This window comes from Astatotilapia calliptera, unplaced genomic scaffold (genome assembly GCF_900246225.1).
Source record: "Astatotilapia calliptera unplaced genomic scaffold, fAstCal1.2 U_scaffold_31, whole genome shotgun sequence".
Classification (NCBI taxonomy): domain Eukaryota; kingdom Metazoa; phylum Chordata; class Actinopteri; order Cichliformes; family Cichlidae; genus Astatotilapia; species Astatotilapia calliptera.
In genome coordinates, this window is record NW_020535769.1 from 1 (window position 1) to 20,730 (window position 20,730).

General features: G+C 41.7%; 1 protein-coding gene across 1 annotated transcript; it reads right to left on the reverse strand.

Moving 5' to 3' along the window:
- Positions 1–6,628: 6,628 nt before the first annotated feature.
- Positions 6,629–16,354, reverse strand: LOC113018009 (uncharacterized). Its single transcript, XM_026161079.1, has 7 exons — positions 16,027–16,354; positions 14,782–15,141; positions 14,555–14,706; positions 9,767–9,791; positions 8,237–8,422; positions 8,030–8,113; positions 6,629–6,929 (listed from the first exon to the last, which is right to left on the reverse strand). Exons 1-7 carry the CDS (start codon positions 16,094–16,096, stop codon positions 6,886–6,888), a joined length of 921 nt encoding a protein of 306 aa, XP_026016864.1. The 5' UTR covers positions 16,097–16,354; the 3' UTR covers positions 6,629–6,885.
- Positions 16,355–20,730: the final 4,376 nt, after the last annotated feature.

Here is a 20,730-nt window from a genome sequence, read left to right on the forward strand (position 1 = left end):
CAGTTGAAGTGTACCTCTGGTGCAAATTACTGACCTCTGTCATCATTTTAAGTGGGGGAACTTGCACAATCGGTGGCTGACTAAATAAGTCAGTTTAATATTACCATACCAACATAGGAAGACATCTGTACAAAGCAGAGCACGAATAAAAACTTTTCTAACTCAGCAAGTTCTTACAAGCAGTGATGTTTTTTTACTAAAAACACAAATATTTCAAGCATAGTCCAGCAGTGGGGGTTCAAATGTGTTGCCTTATTTTTTCAGTATTTTATCATATAAGCACAATCCTAGAAATCCACAAGAAGGGTTCTGTTAAAGCGAATTAACTATTAATAAGCAGTCCAAGAATGATGGATTTCAACTTTTTAAGGCTCATGTGACCATGTGTGATAGCTGGATGCTCAAAACTAGTTTTAATACTGTCATGGTCCTGGGCCATGTGGGCCAAATTCTTAGTTCGTGTTTTTTGTATTTCGTTTCTATTAGGTAGTTTCCTGATGTCTATGTGTTCTTATTACTTCCCGTGACTTTTATCCCTGTTCCTCTATGTATTGTGAATCTCCCTCCTTGTGTTTCATTCAATTTCCCCAGCCACTAAGCCGTGTCTTCTCTCTCTGTTTCAACTCTGTGTACTTCTGTTTCTTGACGTCCCGTCAGTGTGTTTACCCTGCATGTCTATGTTACGTGTCACTTGTCCCATGGTGCCACTTGATCATCCTTTGGTATTATCCTGTGTTTCAGTAGTCTGTGTGCGTCGTCTTGTTCCATCCCGTCTGTTGTTTCCAATAGCCTACATAGTTTTTTCCAGTTCAGTTTGTTTAATATGTCTTTGCCGCCCTCATCTTGATGTTTCTGTTATGATCATCAGCACCATTAAGGCTCGCTTTCTGTTAACTCATCGTCTGCTCATTGTGTAGCACCTGGGTGCCATTACAAACTGTTCTGAATACATGAAAGCGCCCATTTTTAGCTTAATTTCATTAACAGTTGGATCTCTGTTTCCAAGTATTCTGAATACTGACACTTCCTCTAAAAAGATCTGAAGCAATCTATGAAAACAGTTTTGTGGTTGTGGTGAAGTGAGTCACATGAAGAGTGTCACATTTCATTAAGGTCAGATCATGACAGTGATTATCAGCTTTCTTTAGTAACCCTTTCTGCTTAATCCTCAGTGTGCGCTCAATAACCTTCTAATGTGCGTCATGGTCACATCCCTGTCTACAAATACATACTGCAGGTTGCCTTTCATGTGTTACTGTTTATGCTTAAATAGATTTGATGTTTAAAGGCTTGCAGTGATGTGAAATAATGAGCCTGTTCTGAAAATGTAAGAACTAGAAATTACAGATATTTGTTTAAAAATGTAGGAACTAAAAGTGGAAAGTTGTCAGAAAAAAACTACATAAGTAAATGACAGATATCTGAAAATTCTACTTGCACACAGTGACAAAGTATATGTACTTCATTACTTCCCACCTCTGCGAGTACCCAAGTAAAAGCTTAAACCAGCCAACAGTAAATCAAATGCTTCACACTCACTCCACAAAACATTCATCTGTAACCAGTAAAGTGAAGCTTTAATCCTGGTTCAGATGGATTAACATGAACAATCAGTTAATCCACTGAAGCTCACAGACTTCATCAACCTGTCAGATTATCTAAAAGACTGAAAGACGTCATTTAAACACTTACTGTTGTTCTGAAGGATCTCTGAAACCCTCAAACACTCTTCTGATCATCAGCATGGAAAACTTTTCCACCGAGAGAAAACATGAAAAATAAGAATGAAAAAGAAAAAAATCTTTGAGGACAGTGACCTTGGTTTGGTCTGTGGCTGCACTAAACAGCCCAGTGAACAATCTAACCCGTATTTTCCCGTCAGCTGTTTTATACAACACACCTTAGACCTGTTTGACTTCATAGCATCACTGTTGCAACCACATTCCCTGACTTCTCAAGTGACAGGATCTGATGCTCTGTATTTGACAAATACAATAAATATACTTAAAATTTATACACAGACGAGAGGTTTAAATCTGTCTCCTCTCTTCTGATTCTTTTGACATTTTGATTCCTCATAACGGAACGTCCATGATAAAGCCACATAAAATTTTCAGGGCTGAAAATGGAATTTGAACTGAAACCAGATCAACTCCAAGTGCACGATGGGATATATATATGGGACAATATCATGTTTAGAGAAATGTTACTAATTTAATATCTATGACATAGACCAACAGAAACACACCCTGTTTGATGTTTTTTCTGATAATTCATTGGTGAAAACTAAAAAAAAACGGCATTTTGGGAAAATTATGAAGACTCATATCACCATGTGAGGTAGCTGGCTGCTCAAAATTAGTTATAATGCATGACGAGTCTCATTTTGACCTTAATTCACTAACAGTTGGATCTCTGTTTCCAAGTATTCTCAGCACTGACATTTCCTCTAAAAGGATCTGAAGGAATCTCTAAAAAGTTTTGTGTTTGTGGTGAAGTGAGTCACATAAAGAGTGTCACATTTCATAAAGGCCTGCTTTTGTTATATTGTGGTCAGATGGGTTCACCAGTCAGTGTTTGTTGTTGGTACAGCTGAAATCTGGGTGTGTCGTTTCATATCATGTCAAATGTCCTGCTGTAAAAGTAAATTCGTCAAGGACTAAATGGTTGAGTGAAAATTAATCAGCAGCTTCTCTGATTATAGTTTCATTATTTTCCTCTTTATTCTTCTTCCACTGAAACATGTCAGCATGATCAGTAAAAGGCAGCAAAACAAATGTGGTAAAACTCAGCAGGAGAGAAGAGAGGAGGAACAAAGTGTGACCAGGAGGGACCAGGTCTGTTTCTCTGAGCTGGCATTGACTGAACAACAGTTTATAGTCAAACAGTAAAAGCTTTGAATAATTTGATTTGAAAATCGAATCTAAGGAGCTTGGAACGAAAAGCGCCTGGACTTCTTTAAGTTTCTTGAAGACGTTTCACCTCTCATCATTTCATACACTCAACAAAAATATAAACGCAACACCTTTGTTACTGCTCCCATTCCCCATGGGATGGACGTAGAGACCTAAAATTCATTCCAGATACACAATATAACCATCCCTCCCAAACAGTGGTCACAAATCAGTCCAAATGTGTGGTAGTGGGCACATCTGCTATATTGAGATAATCAGAATCAGAATCAGAATACTTTATTGATCCCTGGGGGAAATTATTTTTTTGTTACAGTGCTCCATTATAACCAACATTAAGACAAGACAGACAATACACTAACTAAGAATAGTACAATATATACATATATATACATACATACATACATAAGTCACTCATAAATAAATAGCTGGAAAAGAAACATGTGTAGTTGTAGCAGTAAACAGTGTGTTAAGTGGATGCGTTGTACAGGGAGATGGCCACAGGCAGGAAAGATTTCCTGTGTCGTTCAGTGGTGCTTTTGGGTAATCTCAGTCTCTCACTGAACGAGCTCCTGTGACTGACCAGCATGTCATGGAGTGGGTGGGAGGTGTTATCCAACATTGTCTTTATCTTGGACAGCATCCGCCTCTCCGACACCACCTTGAGGGAGTCCAGCTCCATCCCCACAACATCCCCACATAATCCATCCCACCTCACAGGTGTGCCACATCAGGATGCTGATCTGGCATCATGAGTAGTGCACAGGTGTACCTCAGACTGCCCACAACAAAAGGCCACCCTGGAATGTGCAGTTTTGTCTCACAGCAAAATGCCACAGATGCCACAAGCAATGAGGGAGCGTGCAATTGGCATGCTGACAGCAGGAATGTCAACCAGATCTGTCGCCCGTGCATTGAATGTTCATTTCTCAACCATAAGCCTGTTCGCACTAAAGTAAAAAGCACCATCACTTATGCAGATGCCCTTTCGGCGCCAGCTGCAAGGCTGGAGCTGAACAACAACACCCTGATAACGACTGTGTTTAGACTGTTCTTCCCATTCCCTACAAGGCCACCTGGGTTGGCTGGAAGACTGTTTACTTAGCCTGGCAGGGCGAAGGACACTGTCTCAGCTGAACTCTGGACACACACACACACACGCACACAGACATATATATACACATGCAGATGTACACTCATCCCCCCTCCAAACGCCTTCGACACTTATTCCCTTCTGATGCTGATGGTGGATCAAGGAGACCAGCGCATGCAGGCCCGGATGTACTGTCTAAATCGGCTGTCTCTCACCCTTTACCCACCCCTGTTGCTTGTCATGTGTTTCTTTGGTTATTAAGAGTTTTTTCATGTACTATGTGCAGAGGTGTTTTTTTCTGTTCTCAAACTGATCTCCCTGTTGGAGCTCAGTCTGGGGGAGTTATTTTTCTCCTTATCTTTCCTCATGTGGTGCATTTTCCATTGTTATACCTCTCTGACCTGTCTACCCCATGTGATGTTTGTGTAATGTATGGTCGGAGGGTAAGATGGCGCCGCCATTGCGTGCAATAGGTCGGCAGCCTTATGAAATTTCCCCTTGTGGGACTAATAAAGGTATATGAAATCCAAGAAGCTTCTTCAGTTCTAGGGTCAAATGGTGGAGAGTCCCAGACTTAAGCTCTGTGGGAGTGTCCCACCAAGACAAACGTCTTCAAGCAACTTAAAAAAAGCATAGACACTTTTCTTTCCAAGCTCCTTAGACTATGATGGCCTGGATGACTGAGAACCTTCACAGACATATTGGAAGTTAAGCAAATTAAGCAAAAACATAGTAAAGGTTGTGAAAAGTAAGGATATTGAGGGAGCTTCAGCGTCCCCTGGTGGATGAGCAAATATGGTAAATATGTGTGCAGAATTAAATAAATAAACAAACAGATAAGTGTTTCACTCTCCGATAGTGCAGCTCCACTGATGGTGGAACTGAACCATCAATTCCTTCAATTAGTAATAAGTTACTTATTACATGTGCACATTATCATGTTTTTACAGTGACTTATCTGAAGGGTGTGCTATGGAGCTAGTCCAACCTAACCAGGCTTTCTTTGTCGCAGGTGATGATCAAACATAACAGCCCAGTTGTGTGACAGTGATGATCAGCCTTCAGCTTTAGCCTCTTTGTGTGCTCCGACATAAAAGTGACTGTTTGACATGGTTCACTTTTCTTTCTCAGAAAATCAATGAAAACACAGCTTAACCAATCAAATATATTGTGACAAAAAGAGCTAATAAGGATGTGCAAAGAACATAAATATAATAATAAAATTCAACATTATCAGTGTTATCATAATTTACACTACTATTGTGTATATATTACCTCAGTGCATTGACCTTTATCTGCATTTTTTCTATATTAAGTTTCGTTTTTGCTTCTTTGATGTCAAGCCCAGAGTTTGTAAACAGTTCTTATCTTTATTGGACAAATTATTTCATCTGTTCAACACTGTTGCTGCAAAAAACAGCAACAAAAAAACCCACCAACTCTGAAGAAAAGCTTGAATCTTGTGTATACATATTTTTACGCTTAATGTGTGTTCATCACAAGTTACCATGATGATTTAAATGGACCTTTTACCACTTTAAGCATGACTTAGCTAACCCTTAAATCTAGCGACACAGTTACACTCTTCTATACAACAATAGCAATATTGTCACTTTCATCTGAGATGGAAAGTTACAAATTTCTACTTCTTCTTATTTCTACTTCAAGTTGGACGTCAGCTTTAAAGAGTCACCTCCATCAACACACGCCTCACAGTGCATAAAAAGTAGGAAACCTTTAATCTTACACTTAGACTGTTGTGGATTTGTGCTACCATCGTGCTGTTCTGGTAGTTATTGATAACTGGCAGATTGGTGACCTGTCCAGGGTGTAACCTGCCTTTCTATATTAGCTGGGACAGGCTCCAGACTATCCCAGCTAATACAGCATGGACATTCATGGCCTCCACCAAACAAGGTTCAAGGCCATGGTTGGATTTTTTGGTGGATAATTTTCCACACAAACTTTAGAAAACTGATTTACATTAGAACAGAGAGCTAAAAAGAAAATCACACCATCTGTAATTTTAAAATTTTCAGTTTATCAAATGCCCTCGAGCACATTTAACCATTAAGTAGTTACGATGGCTCCCTCTCTTTTCCCTTCCTGGTAAAGCACCTTTTCAGTAAAGCTAGTTAGATGCTACATCCTGCAGGAAGCACTGGGAGACTGCACTTGCACTTGTTCCTGTGCACTTGCCTCACAAGTATAAACGCTATAAATGATACAGCTGAATCAAAGGTATCGAGCCTATTTTGAAAATGTCAGTACAAAGACAGGAAGTGGTCAAATGCTTTTCCACAGCAGTCACAAATTCATGAGTTTGAGGTTTATCAGATGCCAAAACCCTTCAGCTCTGTAATAATAAAACTGCGGTGGGTTTTTTGGATGTAGCTGCTGCTGGTTGGTTTCAAGGTGAGAAAAAAATCTCTGTCATCAAACAGACACCTTTACTGTACTGAAGCTGTTATAACTACTGCATGATCCTGCTATTTTTAGTCTGCAGCTGCTGACTGATGTTCGCTGTGCACTAAAGACAGGTGGGTGTCAGCCACAACAAAACAGCAACAAATCAGATTTTCCACAGGACATATTTTAGAAACCCAGAGACCCACGTGAGAAACACAACTGACACCGACATTTTATTGATGCTACAGAAATATGGCAAAAATACACACACACATATATACATATAAAAAGTTTATATTGTTGATTTTGCACTAAAAGACAATTTTTTAACTCAGAAGCATGCGTCTTATTAACTAGAAAAAAGACATAAAAATCTCTGTGACGTCTGGATGTCCTCTGGTCTGAGGTGCGGGGGGGGGGGGGGGGGCAGTCAGAGACCAGCAGCTGGATGTCAGCGGTTGGACTGGTGGACTACTTCAATGAAGAGTAGATGACGTCTGGCTCTGATTTAAAGTCTGAACACAAACACACACAGTTCAAAAAACAATATTTCTGGCAAATGTTCTTAATACCAGTGTAGTTTAGAACAGTGAAATAGAAATAGTTCCTCTTTTGCATGAAAGAAAACATTTTCCTTTCCAAGCAAGAAGACGATTTGATGTACTGGCTTTAGTCAGGATGTGGTTAGCTTGGCTTTGTCAAAAGCTGGAGATTGAGATCAGCTGTACATCCGGTCGTCTGCTGTCTGATTGTCCATAACTGACACTTCCTGTTCTCACTGCTGAATTGACTGCAGGTGGATCACTTTCTCCACAATAAAACACAGAGAAATTACTGCAGTTATAACAACAACAGTACTTTTACATTACCGCACTACTCATTACAGTTTATGCAGCTGCATGAGATTAATGAAAATCTTTTAAATAACACCAGGTTTTCAGAGTTTCTTTTTTTTCCTTCACTATTGCAAAACAGGATTTGACGTCAGAGTTGGAAGATGTTTCTAAGAAAAAGTAGGTGGATGGTCTTTTGATCATCCTTTGATTCAGACAGGCACATTTTACAACAAACCAAACCTGCAACACGGAAAGGTCCTCACAACATGAACAGTACCACGTGCATGACATACTGCAGTGAGAGTTTTCATCAGTGTCAGACAGCAGTTAATGGGAATAACAGGAAGCAGCTGCTGTGGTTTTAAAAACAGAATTTTAAAGAGGTCACAGTTGTTAGCAGGATTGGAAAGAACAATTTTGAAAATCATAAAGAGACAAACTGAACAGAGCACACACACATCTGAGCCCAACCTGATTTATTGCCTAATTGTGTCACAGAAAGATGGTCTGTGGGGTCCATACGAGGTGGACCACTGGCTAAATCTGCAACACCAGGCCAAAGGTGGTTGAAGGAAAATGATGCTAAACTGTATTTGAACCAAACAACACTGAGATATACAGTAACGTTCATCCAGGGACATGAACCAGGTCCTTATGACTCTGCAACATTAGCTGTGAGAAGTAACTGGATTAAACGCCTGACTGGAACGGAACAACTCCTCTAGCAGGATTTTCACGCTCCCAGCAGCTCCTGAAAAATAACCAAAGCAACAATTTACCTTTGTTTTGCTGCTGGCGATGTGATATTTGGACGTATGTGATTTCAGTGTTGACGTCACTTCCCATGTTTGCCTCGTGTTCAGCTGCAGTGAATTTAAAATGAAAAAAAAAAGAAAGACTAAAACTCTGAAAGAACATTTAATCTAAGCTGTTTAAAAGAAAAAAAAAACTAACAAAAACACTAAAATTAGAAGTCTGAGTCTCACCTTCACGTTTCCTGTGAACACATCGTCTCACCAGCAGAACCAGTAACACCAGTAGAACCACAACACAGACTGATCCAACACATGACAACACAGAGAGAACAGGAGGAGAGAGTGATGGAGGAAGAGTGATGGAGGTGGAACCAGGAGGAGGTGTGGATGTAGGTGGAGGTGTGGTGGTGTGTTCGTCTATAATAAAGCAAACACAGTCATTAAGTTGTCGTCACATTGTGAATGTTGAAAGCTGCAGAAACACAGACAGGTGAGTGTGTCACCTGTGACAGTGATCCAGCTGGATGGAGACTCTCCATGACCGCTGATGTCACACTTGTAGAGGCCTTCATCAGACCTGGAAACATGCTGGATGGTCATGTGACCTGTAAGCTGCTTCCTGATGAGGGAGCCATCTTTATAGAAAGCAGCTGGGAGGTTGGAGGGAGTGGTCTTTGTTTTACAGAGCAGAGTGACGTCATCTCCCTCCATCACAGGGAGGACAGGACTCTGCAGGATCACTGATCCACCTCAACACAGAGACAAACTACAGCATTTCATCCATTTACACACAGCTTCATCAACACTAACTCCACACACTCAGCTTACCAGTGACTGTCAGGTTAACCATGTTACTGATGGGACCCTCTCTGGACTCACACCAGTAAACTCCACTGTCTGACGGGATGATGTAGCTAATGTTACAAGAAGAATTAACAAGTTTTCCCCACCCATCTCCACACTGAGTTGTGTTTCCTATATTTGTGTTTCTCCTCAGAGTCCATCCAGCAGAGCTGTCGTCCTCCTCACAGCTCAGAGACACAAAGTCTCCTTTAAAGATTTGAGAGCTGCTGGGACTCACAGTCAGACGAGCTGTGAGGGTTAAAATGAAAAACTGATGATCTGTTAAGAGTTTTTTTTTTCTTTCAAAAAGCAAAAAGAGAGTTTCTGCAAACATGAACCCAATCAGGTCATATCAGTGAGCATTTCTCAGGTTTAAACTGTGACAGAAGAAGGTTACTGACCTTGGTTTGTTGTGCAGCTCAGCAGTGAGATCAGAACTAAAGAGAAATGACACTCAGGTTGATTTCAGGTGAACATAAAGAACAACTCCACTGCACCACCTTTATCTTAAAACGCAGCTCTTTATGTGAACTGACTACACTGTTGGTATTCACCAAATATTTATTATTAAAGTGATATATTTGTGTCCACTGTGCAGCTGTGTTGATATAATGAGTGAATGATTTGATCTTTTCACTGCCTGCTGTGTTTCCTCGACTCCTGAGCAAAGATAAAGAGTCAGTTCAGACCTGCAGTTGGTCCTCGTGGTGTTTTGAACTTGAATTCAGCCTGATTTGTTTTTCATGTCTTCTCCTCCATCATCAGTTATCAGGAGAGCAGACAGTCAAAGTACAAGAATTCAAACAAACACAGAGATTCTACTTACAGAGCAGACACAGCACAGATGTTTCCTTCATCGTCCTTCTCACTCATTTGAGCTTCTTTTCATTTCTGTCACTGACACCAAGTAAAGCCCGCCCTCTTCCTCTGAGCACCAGCTTTTCTATTGGTTCAAACACAGAGGTGGGGGAGTCACTTATTTTCCTCTTCATTTAAAAATGCCAGTGTTAAACTATTCAAACCCCCTGTAGTGTTCTTTATATAACATAAACCTTACAAAAATTTCGTAAAGCTGCTACAAAACAAGTAGTAAACATGAATGCATACGAAATAAAATGTAAGGATTTATTTATTTTTTTAACAGAATCTGGGTTTAACCAACACACTGATGACCAAGGTTATTATCGTTAACGAAAACTAACGAAATAACGAAAACTAGAAGTGAAAAAACATTTTCGTTAACGGAAATAAAAATAAAAACAAAAAAGGAAAACTAACTAAAACTGTAATGAGTGTTCACAAAACTAACTAAAATTAACTGAATTTATAGCAAAAATGTGTTTCGTTTTCGTAAATGTGTGTGTGTCATACAATAGTCAAGGGTGAAAATGAAGTTTAGTTTCCAGATTTTTTTCTTGCTGTGTCTAATTATGCCAGCAGGTGGCAGTACGTTAGTCGAGTCGTCTGTGTTGCTGCTCTGTCGACGCGCAGAATCGTGTCAGGAAAAGTCGGGAGAAAGCGCCAGAGTCCAATTTGGGATTACTTTGAATATGACTGTGCTTTGGATAAAGCAAGTGTCTTGTAGTGGAAAGAGACAAATTATGAGGGACATTTCTAAAGGGAAGAAAATCCCACAAACCTTAAAGTGCACTTGAAAAGCTCACACAAGAAGGCTAACCTAGCTTACCTTGAGAAGGGAGCACACTCAACCCTCATCCCCAGAAACAGACGCTAACCCCACGCAAGGCAGCGTGATGCATCCCGAGACAACAGGACGGGGATATCTACACAACTGTGTGAGTCAATTGCCTTCAAAAAGTTTATCAATTCACTTGAACCAAAATTACGAACACCCGGTGGTGCAAGAGTTAATAGTCTTATTGGGGCCAAGATATACATTTTATAGTTGCTTGGTATCAATGGTTGTTCATCTGCCTTTATTTATTTATTTGAAGAACCCATAGGTGGAAATGTGAGTTGTCTGTCTCTGTATGTTAGCCCTGCGACAGACAGGCGACCTGTCCAGGGTGCAGGGTATGGTAGCTGGAATAGCAACATACCCAAGGATAAGCAGAAGAGCAGGACTGATATGATGAAACTGGGATTTTGTTACACTTAATTATTGCAAACACAACTAAAACTATAACTGACACTAATCAAAACTAAACTGAAACTAAGGATTTTCAAAAAAATAAAAACTAAACTAGCGAAAAATTGGTAAAAACTAATTAAAACTGATATAAAATTGAAAATCTGAAGTCGAAACTAAATAAAAATAAAAACTAATGAAAATTGCAAAACTATTAAAACCCTGCTGGTGACTGACTGGAACACTATGATTCACATTTTACATTAACGCCATCCTCACACATGTTTATATATGACCACTAGAGGGAGATGTTTGACTTTAAACACTAACATGGATACAAGCAGATCCCCAATGAGCTTTCATAGTTTGTTAAAGAACAAATCAGCATGTGCAGTTCTAATGAAATGTTTACATGTATATTTACTGTAGATAAAGATTACCTTAATCCTGTGTTTAGGCTGGAGATGAATGAGACTGTGGAAAGTGTTAAACGGGGTGTGCTTCTTGATCAGCCTATAAACACTAAAAAAGAGCTCATTTATTTCCAGAGTACAGTGAACATATTCAATAAATACATCGGCTCTGATGTTCAATCTTCCCTCTATCCTGGACCTGTACACGTCCAGGGTTAGGAAACATCTCTGCTCACAACTGTTCAAACTGCTGCCTTCAGGATGGTGACACGGAGCACTGTTTACTAAAACCATCCACCACAGAGACACTTTCTTCCCACAGGCTGTCACTCTGGTTAACAGTGTGAAATAACCCACTGTTATAACATTAAATTCATATGCACACTGCATTACTCAATTTTGTATAATTTAAGACTTTATTTTACTTCACTTTGCATATTACAAACATTTGTGGGAATGTTTTGAGGAAAACACAAACCGAGTACATGGTAGCTATGAAAAATGTAATTGAGTTTGAACATGTTCGCACGTTCACACCCGTCAGAGTGAATCATGTCTCCTTTTCTAGGAAAGGTTTTTTGGCTTCAATCTGATTCCAGCCCCAACAGTCTTTGGCTCCTGCTCGAAAATGACATGCACAAAATAAATGGAGTATTACTCTGCAATTAAAAACTCTGCATAAACAGTCTTGGTATCAAAATAAAGCTAACACTTGTGAGACTTCATGAGAGGTATAAATATTACAGTAGACATTTCTGTGTTAAAGTAACTGAGCGTGGAACAAGGGAAAAATACATTTTTTTCCTTGTCTAAATTTTTTGTTTTTGTATTTTATAGCATTATACCCATTTGAAAACATGCTGCGGTGGACAATAATCTTCAGAAAATCATCAGTCAACATGTGGACATTATCTGTGCAAAGACTAATGCTGCTGAAGTGGAACAAAGCAAAGTTACAGAGGTTTTAGTCAAGACTGCCCGGCCTCCTGCAATTTAGCAGAATCTGTGGGAGTTGAAATGTCTTAGGTATTAAACAGCAGAAATTATTTAATTTATTTTCATGATTAAACTTTTACTCATTTGGGCCAATAGAATCACAGTAACATCACTGCATTAAGGTTAATCCTGCCAATCACAAATTGCAAGGCAGAAACATACATAGAGCAGATGCATGACGCTGGTCATCGTCCAATGAAATCTCTTGTGAAAACAGATGATTTAAGAATTAAAAATAATTAAAAAAAAAAAAACACTATTAGCACAGTAAGACTTTATTAACAGTGACACAAACAAACTCGTAATTATCACCAATACTTAAGTCAATTAAAAAAAGACCAAAGTGCCTCCTTCATGGAAGGAAAATAACTATTTACGCTTCACCACTCACTCTAATATTTGCTCTCTTTGGTTTCAAATCGCTGCAGTAAAACTTTGTATATCTCACTCAGTAGTATTTAATTAACGGATGCTAAACACTATCAGGCAGATTCATTATTGCTATCAGCCACAGTAACCTCCCCCACGTTCAGACAGTCACATACAGTGTTGATGTTGTCTGCTGCTAGTGTCTGTGATTATTCTGTAACAGTTTGTCTTTGGGAGCCAAAACACTCAAACTCTACTGGCTGTTACAAGGAAACTATTTGTAAGTCACATTTGAGTTTCCTTTTCTTTTCAAGAGCAGAAGAAACGTCTGCAATTTAAATCCTGTCAGCATAGTTAGACTAATGTAAAGTTGTATGAAATTCAGGAAGTGTTTGATGCCTCCTTGTTGGATGCTCAGTATCATTAGCGTCAGCCTGTACCCAGATCATCTGTCTGCCCCTCGATGTTCAATGACAACAGTGAGAAGACAGAGCAGATCGACTCTGAGATCAGCCAAGTTGGATCCCGGCCTGATCCGGTTTAAATCTGTGATCCTTTCAGTTTTAGATCCGTGCAGCTCTGCGAGTGAACTCGGACATGGTTTGTTGAACTTTTACAGAGTAACAACATCCTCAGGCGCTCTAGTTCTGAGTCGACCCACTGAGACATGTTAAGGTGACTTTCATTGAACAATCTGTTTAGACTCCGAACCTTTGAAATATTGTTTGATATCATTGAATGAGTGAATCTTATTCTGTAATCTGTCATTTCAGCCTCATCCTCACACAAGTATCTCCAGGATCCAGCTGTGTGAGACACTTTTTTGGTCGGTGCGACAGAGAAGACGAGAAATACTTTGTCATTGATCCGTGTATAAACAACATTAAATGCTTTCAGTACAATGGAACTGACCTTCTGACAGCCGCATCACTGTCCACAGTTATAAACACGGACACTAACCTGTAACTGGAAATTAAACCAGCTTCTTCTCATTATTTTGCTCCTTTAAGCACTTTGACAGCAACTTTATGAAGGAGAAAATGACACCGAGTGTCATTCAGCCAAAGGGAAACTGGTCTGTTGAGTCTGTTAACCCAGCAACTGACTCAGAGTTAAAATAAACTTTAAGGGAAAATCTGAGTTTCTCTCATCACTGCTTAAACAAACTTAGAGATGTAACCCAACCCTTATTCCTGGAACAGGGCTCACATGTTCTTTCTATGCCAATGATAATTAAATAGATAAATAAATAAACACCAGCAACAAGCACCCGAGGAAACAGACCCAGACTGTGTGTGAGAGAAAGGTGTGAGGCGTCAGCTGGAACTACCAAACTCTGCAGTTACATGAAACTGATTTCATTCTGTGTTTTCATAAGGCTGTAATAACACTGCTGAGTTAGTCATGTGACAGTTGGTAGAAGAGCTTTGAGACTGAGAGGTGGTGTCAGTACCGTGTATCATGGGAAAAACTTGTGTTTGGTTTATTTGTTTTTTGTGCTAATCCTCTTTCTCAGTTTGTTGTTGGTGCTAGGCATGTTCTTAAATTCTTAGTAATGCCAAGATCACTGAGATCTTACAGTTTTTTGGTTATTTGGGCCTCAGTTATAGTTAAATGCTAGCAGAGCACATGGTTAGCCCTGGTGGGGGATGGATGGATGGGGAAGTTAATGTGACTGATAGTGTCTTTGTTTTCTACGTGTGGTGCTAACTAATCCAGAAAAATCAAATCAAATTCTCAACATGCTTGATGTCTGGAGGAGTTCAGCATCATCAGCTTCTATGTAGTGTAGATCCTCTCTGTTTCTACACTAATATCAGCAGTAGGAGAATCACTCACACCAGGAGGCTTCTGTGAGCTGTGAGTCTGTCGTTGTTTTTGTCTTCTGTGGATGAAAGGAACAACTCCAAGAAGAAGCAGTGATGAAGTGAAGAGTAAAAGGGCAACGATCAGTCCAATATGTCTAAACCTCTCTTCTCCTCCTGGTGGTCCTGCAGGTGAGAAACAGGTGTGAGTGTCAGCTGTCAGGTGGGTGATCACAGACACACTGAACTCTAGTGACTCACCTGAAAGATCACAGACACTCAGGTTGATGATGCAGATGGGCTCAGTCTCCAAAATGGCTCGCTTCCTGCGGTTTGTCCCTCTCATGAAAACACGACACTCGTACGTTCCCATGTCGTTAATCGTCACATCCTTCAGGATCAGAGACACGTCTCCATCCTTCATCTGTCTGTCCTGCAGAGCCACCCGCTGCTTAAAAGATGGATGCTGGTTGTCTGTGTCAAACTGCTCATCCCGGTAAAACAGGACATGCTCATTCTTGAGGTCAGGTCTGCTCCACTCCACCACTATGACGGATTTGTTTTGAGTTCGACACGACAGAATGGCACTTTGTCCAGATACAGCTGGGATGTTTATCACAACTGAAAGAGAGGAAACAACAGCAGCTGGTTAGTGTGAGGAGCTAGAGTGAGACCACTGAGCTCTGCTGAACACACACACGTTTATTTTACATCATTGGGAACGAGTTCGTGATCAGAGGTGAAATATACGTGTGTGTCTAACTATGCAAATATTAACAACATTTCTTACATTTTAGAAAATACTACACCCACTAATAAAAGCATTTCTTAACATTAGTGAAAAAATAGGTTGTAGTTTTCTTTTTCTTTTTTTAATGGTTTGTTTATTGAACGCTGACAATTTATTTATATTTTGTGAATTAAATATTAATTGACATTTATGGGTTTTAATTTGTATCACATTTGCTACATCTGACATTTATTTTGGCTTAAAATTGGGTTTTGAAATTTATTTGTGTTTTTATGGGACAAACTCTTGAGGAATTAATCATGTAAAAGTCTCAAAACCCCACAAAAAATCATTCAACTTACCTCCAATAAACATATACCTCCTTATGAATGACAGCTGATATTATTTGTTATTATTATAATTGCAATATTACTTTGCAGCGTGTTGCACAGGTCCAGAAAGCGTACATCCATATTTCAGAAATGCCACAAATACAAAATAATATATAAATCCGCAACACGTCCCCGTCACATAGAAACATGAAATAATTGAACTAAATACTCAGGTCTCGATGCTCATGGCAGTCAGAATAAGTCATTAAAAAGAAAGCTACTCCTGAAACTTCAACACATCTCAGACACACTTGGACACACACAGTGACAAGTCCTAACAGACTGCCGCCAGCATCATGTCTTCACACACAGAGACAATAATTATTAATATGGCAAAAAGACAGATCAATTTAAAAAGCAAAAGGAAACACAGCTAAATCTCACCTGCAGAGTCGACCACAATGAGGATGACAAACAGCAAAGTCGAGCAGAGCGACGCAGTTACAGCAGACATTTCTGATGTCTTTCAATAACATAACCCAAGTTCAAAAAAACCTGACAGCATTACTCTTCACTGACTGAAATGCAACCATCCAAAGGAGTCATGTCACAACTGTGCAACGTTAATAACAGTTAATAACAGAGCAGACTTGATCACACCTGAGTTTTTAACGGTTTCAGTTCCTGAATAATTTTCACATGTGACTTATCTCCATGTTTAAATGCAGCCTCCAAAAAACAAGCTGTGTTGGAGCCACAGAGAGCAAATCTTTTGTTTGTTATGGAGCACCAGGGAGGAGTCTCTGTGTACATCTGATTACAGGGAAAGAATGAACCAGTGGAAACGCCCGCATAAACGCGTACAGACAAGCTACATACCACAGCAGTGAGGCTGTGAATGCAAATGACTGAGATGGGGTTTTTTTTATATTGCATTTGATGAAGCCTGACAGCTTCTTCATATGAATTCATTTATCATGATGTGCTTCACAGAGTCGCTGTTACATGTCGCTTGTTGTAGTTCATCTCAAGTTGCATTTACCTCATTTTTTGACTTGCTGAGGCCTGATGACTTTTGGTTTTTTTGGCATGTAAAACATGGGAATTAAAACAGGCTGTGGTTTCTTTTGCTTGTGCCTGCATAATACGGTAAAACATTCACATCTACAAATAAAACCCTTTCCACTAGGACAAAAGATGGCAGTAGGTGAGTCTGATCTGATAACACCTTTGACTTTTCACCTTATTGTGAAGGAGGCAATTAATACAATACAAAATATTACACAGAGTGCACTATACTGGTCATAGGATGGGCTATACGCCTTCCAACAACTGCTCACACTGCACAGCAAATACACCGGACAATTACATCCACGCTCTTTGGTTCTGTCCACCAGTTCAGAGGTTTTGGCGTGAGATATGTGAAGACTTATCAAAGTGTCTGAAATGTGACATTCCAGCCTCCCCTTTAGTATGCTTGCTGGGCAACTTGGATGAGGTCTAAATAAACACAGCCTACGTTGTTTTTACGGCCCTATGCATTGCCAAGAAAATGGTCCTCATTAACTGGAAAGGTAAAAATAATCTTAATTCTAACCAATATAGAAACCATCTAATAGATCACATTAGTCTTGATACAGCCTCTGCCATCACATTTGATCAATCCCTTTGGGCTCCTTTGATTGGCTTCATCACCTAGTGGGGGTGGGGGGTCATGGTTTGGTCCTGCCTTCGCTATTGTGGTTGATATGGGGGCAGGGATGGCCTCAGGGCGTCTGGGGAGTCCCTAGGGACGTTTTCCCTGGAGGGCCTAGCCAGGGGAATGTGGCCATGACCTGGTTAGGGGCTCTGGTGGCTCTTAGATGGTGTTTTCCTTGTGGCTGCGTACAACGGAGATGAGGGGGGGTCTGTGCTGGCGGACGTTGGTTACTGGTCTGGTAGCCTGGCTGCCCCTGGGTGGGTCCAGGACGGGCGTGGAGGCTTGGGAGTCTGGGGATGCTCCGCCCCCAGTCTGGGGTGCTGGCTGGGCCTTGGGGGCTTGGGTCCTGGGTGTTGTGTCGCGGGAGCTGTGGGCGGGTGGGTTGTCTTGTGTAGTTTGGGAGATGATTGGATGATGGGGTGGGTGCAGTTTTCTCTGGGGTGGAGTCGGGTGGGCTGCCCCGGACTCTGTGGGGCTGAGCGGTGCTGCTGCTGCGGGCCCCGGTCCGGATGGGCCTGGGCCCCCTTTCCCTGGTGGGTTCCAGAATGTGGGGGTGCCTACTGGGGTCAGTGGGGGAGCTGGCCCCTCCCTTTATTCCCTCCCCATCCTCAGCTGCCTCCCTATTCCCGCTCTACCACACCCACCCACACACGCAGGGCTTGGGGTGCAGGTACTTCACCAGGGTGCAGGGGAGGCACTCCCCCTCTGTCCCCTTCTGGCCGCCTGTGCCTCAATTTTATTCTGCAAGCTAGACATCCACATTACTCACACTCTCACATAACACACACATATAGGGCCTTGGGGGTGGGCACGTTTTACAGCATCCAGAGGATGGTCGGTGTACTCCAACCCACCTCTGGCGCTGGTGCCCTACCCTCAATTTTAAAGGCACATAGACACTAAGGGTTTTCGGGAGGAGCCGTGCTGCTCTCCTGAGTTTTAAATGCACTTTAGAACAGCACACAGCAACATATGAGCGGGCGGAGGGAGGTTTGGGGTCTTCACTCACCCCGGTTCTGTTAGCCGTCAGGGCTGGGGGGCTGGGAGGAGGTGCTGGCCGTCAGACTGCGGTCTGGGGTGCGGGGCCTCCCTGCTACTGCAGATAAGGAGGTGGTCCGCTTGCCTCCACCCCAGAGAGAAGGGTTACATCTCCTGGGTCTAGGTGCGGCTTGCCCCTCTGGGGGCAGGGGTACCTGGACCTGGGATATAGAGTATGTTTGGGGAGTGCGACTGTCTGTGCAGTGTGTATTTGTGTCTGTCTACACGTTGGGTGAGTGCCGAGTATTTGGTTGTGTCTATGGGGGTGGGAATGCACGTTTGTGTCCGCGTGCGCCTGTTCGTCTGTGTCTATATGTCAGGTTGGGTCTTAGACTCAACCTCTCTGGGTACATCTCAGGCCCTCTAAAGTACGGAGGCCTATCTCCCCTCACCACACTCCCTGCTGGTCGCTGATGCCCTCAGACGTTGGCGTGTTGGTGGTCCTTGTCGACTGGGGCTGGGCGCTCATGTATGTACTGTCTCACTCCTGGTGGCCGATTGGCGGGGCCTGGCGCCTGTGGCCCGACTGGGCTCCTTCCGGGGGGTGGGGTGCCTTCAGGCCTCTGGGCCTGAAGCTTGGTCCTCTCTGGCACAGCTGGCTGCCGGCAGAGCCCACGGGCACGGCACTGCAACCCCCTCTGGCCTCTGCTCCGTAGCTGCTGGGTGACCTCTCGTTTGGGGCCCTACTCAGCTCTTCCCAGGAGGGTGGCACGGTTCCTCCCCCTTTGGTGGTCCTCCTCGGGTCCTTGTACTCTGGGGCCTCTGGATGTCTGGAGTTTTGATCTCCTCCATACCTGCTTCATGCCCTGGGGGACGGGGCTGTGGCCCCCCCACACTCCCTAGCAGATCGTTACATGGAGAAACCTTTGGAATACAAGCATGCTGATCCACACAGGTATGCACACAGGTGTACACACGGGTGTTCACAGACGCGGACTACACCTTTCTTGGCTGCTGCCTCAAAGCACATTGTGCGCTTTCTATCTTGCGTGCTGCACAATAGCGTTTAATATTTAGTATCTACTGATATCTACTGCTAGCTAATTTTTTGTGATGGTGCTGTTTTTTTTTTATTATGTTGCTCTTTGTTGTTTGCTTTCTCTTCTGTTTTTTTTCTCCATACAGGTGACCCAGGTGTTTTGTTTTGTTTTTTCTTTCTTCCCCCCCTTCTCACCGTCTCTTCTCCCCTTTGGTTTTCTTTCTCTCCCTCTCTTTCTTTCATTCTTTCTCCCTGTCCTATCCCCCAGTCATGTCTGTCCCGTTTGTAGCAACTGAAAATAAAATAAATTCATAATTATAATAAAGGTCAATCAAATGGACCAATATGGCAAGGCCATGATGATCCACTTGGTAAAATAAATCCGCTTGGCATCTTTCTTGGCCTTAAGACAACAATTCTGATGGCTAAAGATCCAAACGGGACAAAAAAAAAAAAAAAAAAAAAGAGAAAAAAAAGAAAGAAAGAGAAAAAAAAGAGAGAAAAAAAGAGAAAAAAAAAGAAACCCAACCTTGTGAGGTCCCAGCACTCTTGTGTTGGTGTTTTGAGCTCTGCAGCTACTCATTCAGCAGTTTCATGCTACCTCAACATGCAACGACCATGTAAATTTCCAGATTGTTTCATTTTATTTTATTTCTATTTATATAATGTACATGACCCACCCACTTGCTGCACATAATTTCCTCTTTGTATATATCCATTCCCTGTATATAAAGATCTGTCTTCTCTCTCTTTTTTCTTTGCACAGTCGAGGAGAGTATCACGTCACATTTCACTGCGTGTTATGCCTGTGTAACCACGCACGTGACAAATAACGAATCTTGAATCATGAACGACCTCACTCTGTAACCTAGTCTGAATTTCTGTTGTTCCCACTTTGCAACAACAGAACGTACATTTTATCTTGGAACAATAAACTTAGGCTGGGCTCCAGCCACTAATCCAGGGGTGTTAAAGTTGTTACCAAAAAGTTGAACATAATTCAAAGCATATTCGTTGAAGGGTGTCAGTAGCATTCAGCTGAGGGGACACAGTGACTCTTTAAATGTGCATGGACTCCTAAAGCTCATTCTCCTGTCTGTTTTTGTGGTGTTATTATTATAGAGCACCATAACAGTAACAATAAGTCCACTGGTGGCATCCTTTACACCACTGCATATGATCCATTCACTGAGTTTGGTGAGGCTTGCATGCAGCTGCTCGGGCATGGAAACCCATTCCATGAAGCTCTCTATGCACTGTTCTCCAGCTAATCTGAAGATCACATGAAGCTTGGTTATGTGTAGCAACTGACTCTGCAGAAAGTTTGTGCTGACCCCATTCCATGATTTTATATGGCAAACTTCATCATGGCTAAGTTGCTGTCATTTCCAGAATCTTCCACTTTGTAATAACACCACTAACAGCTGACTGT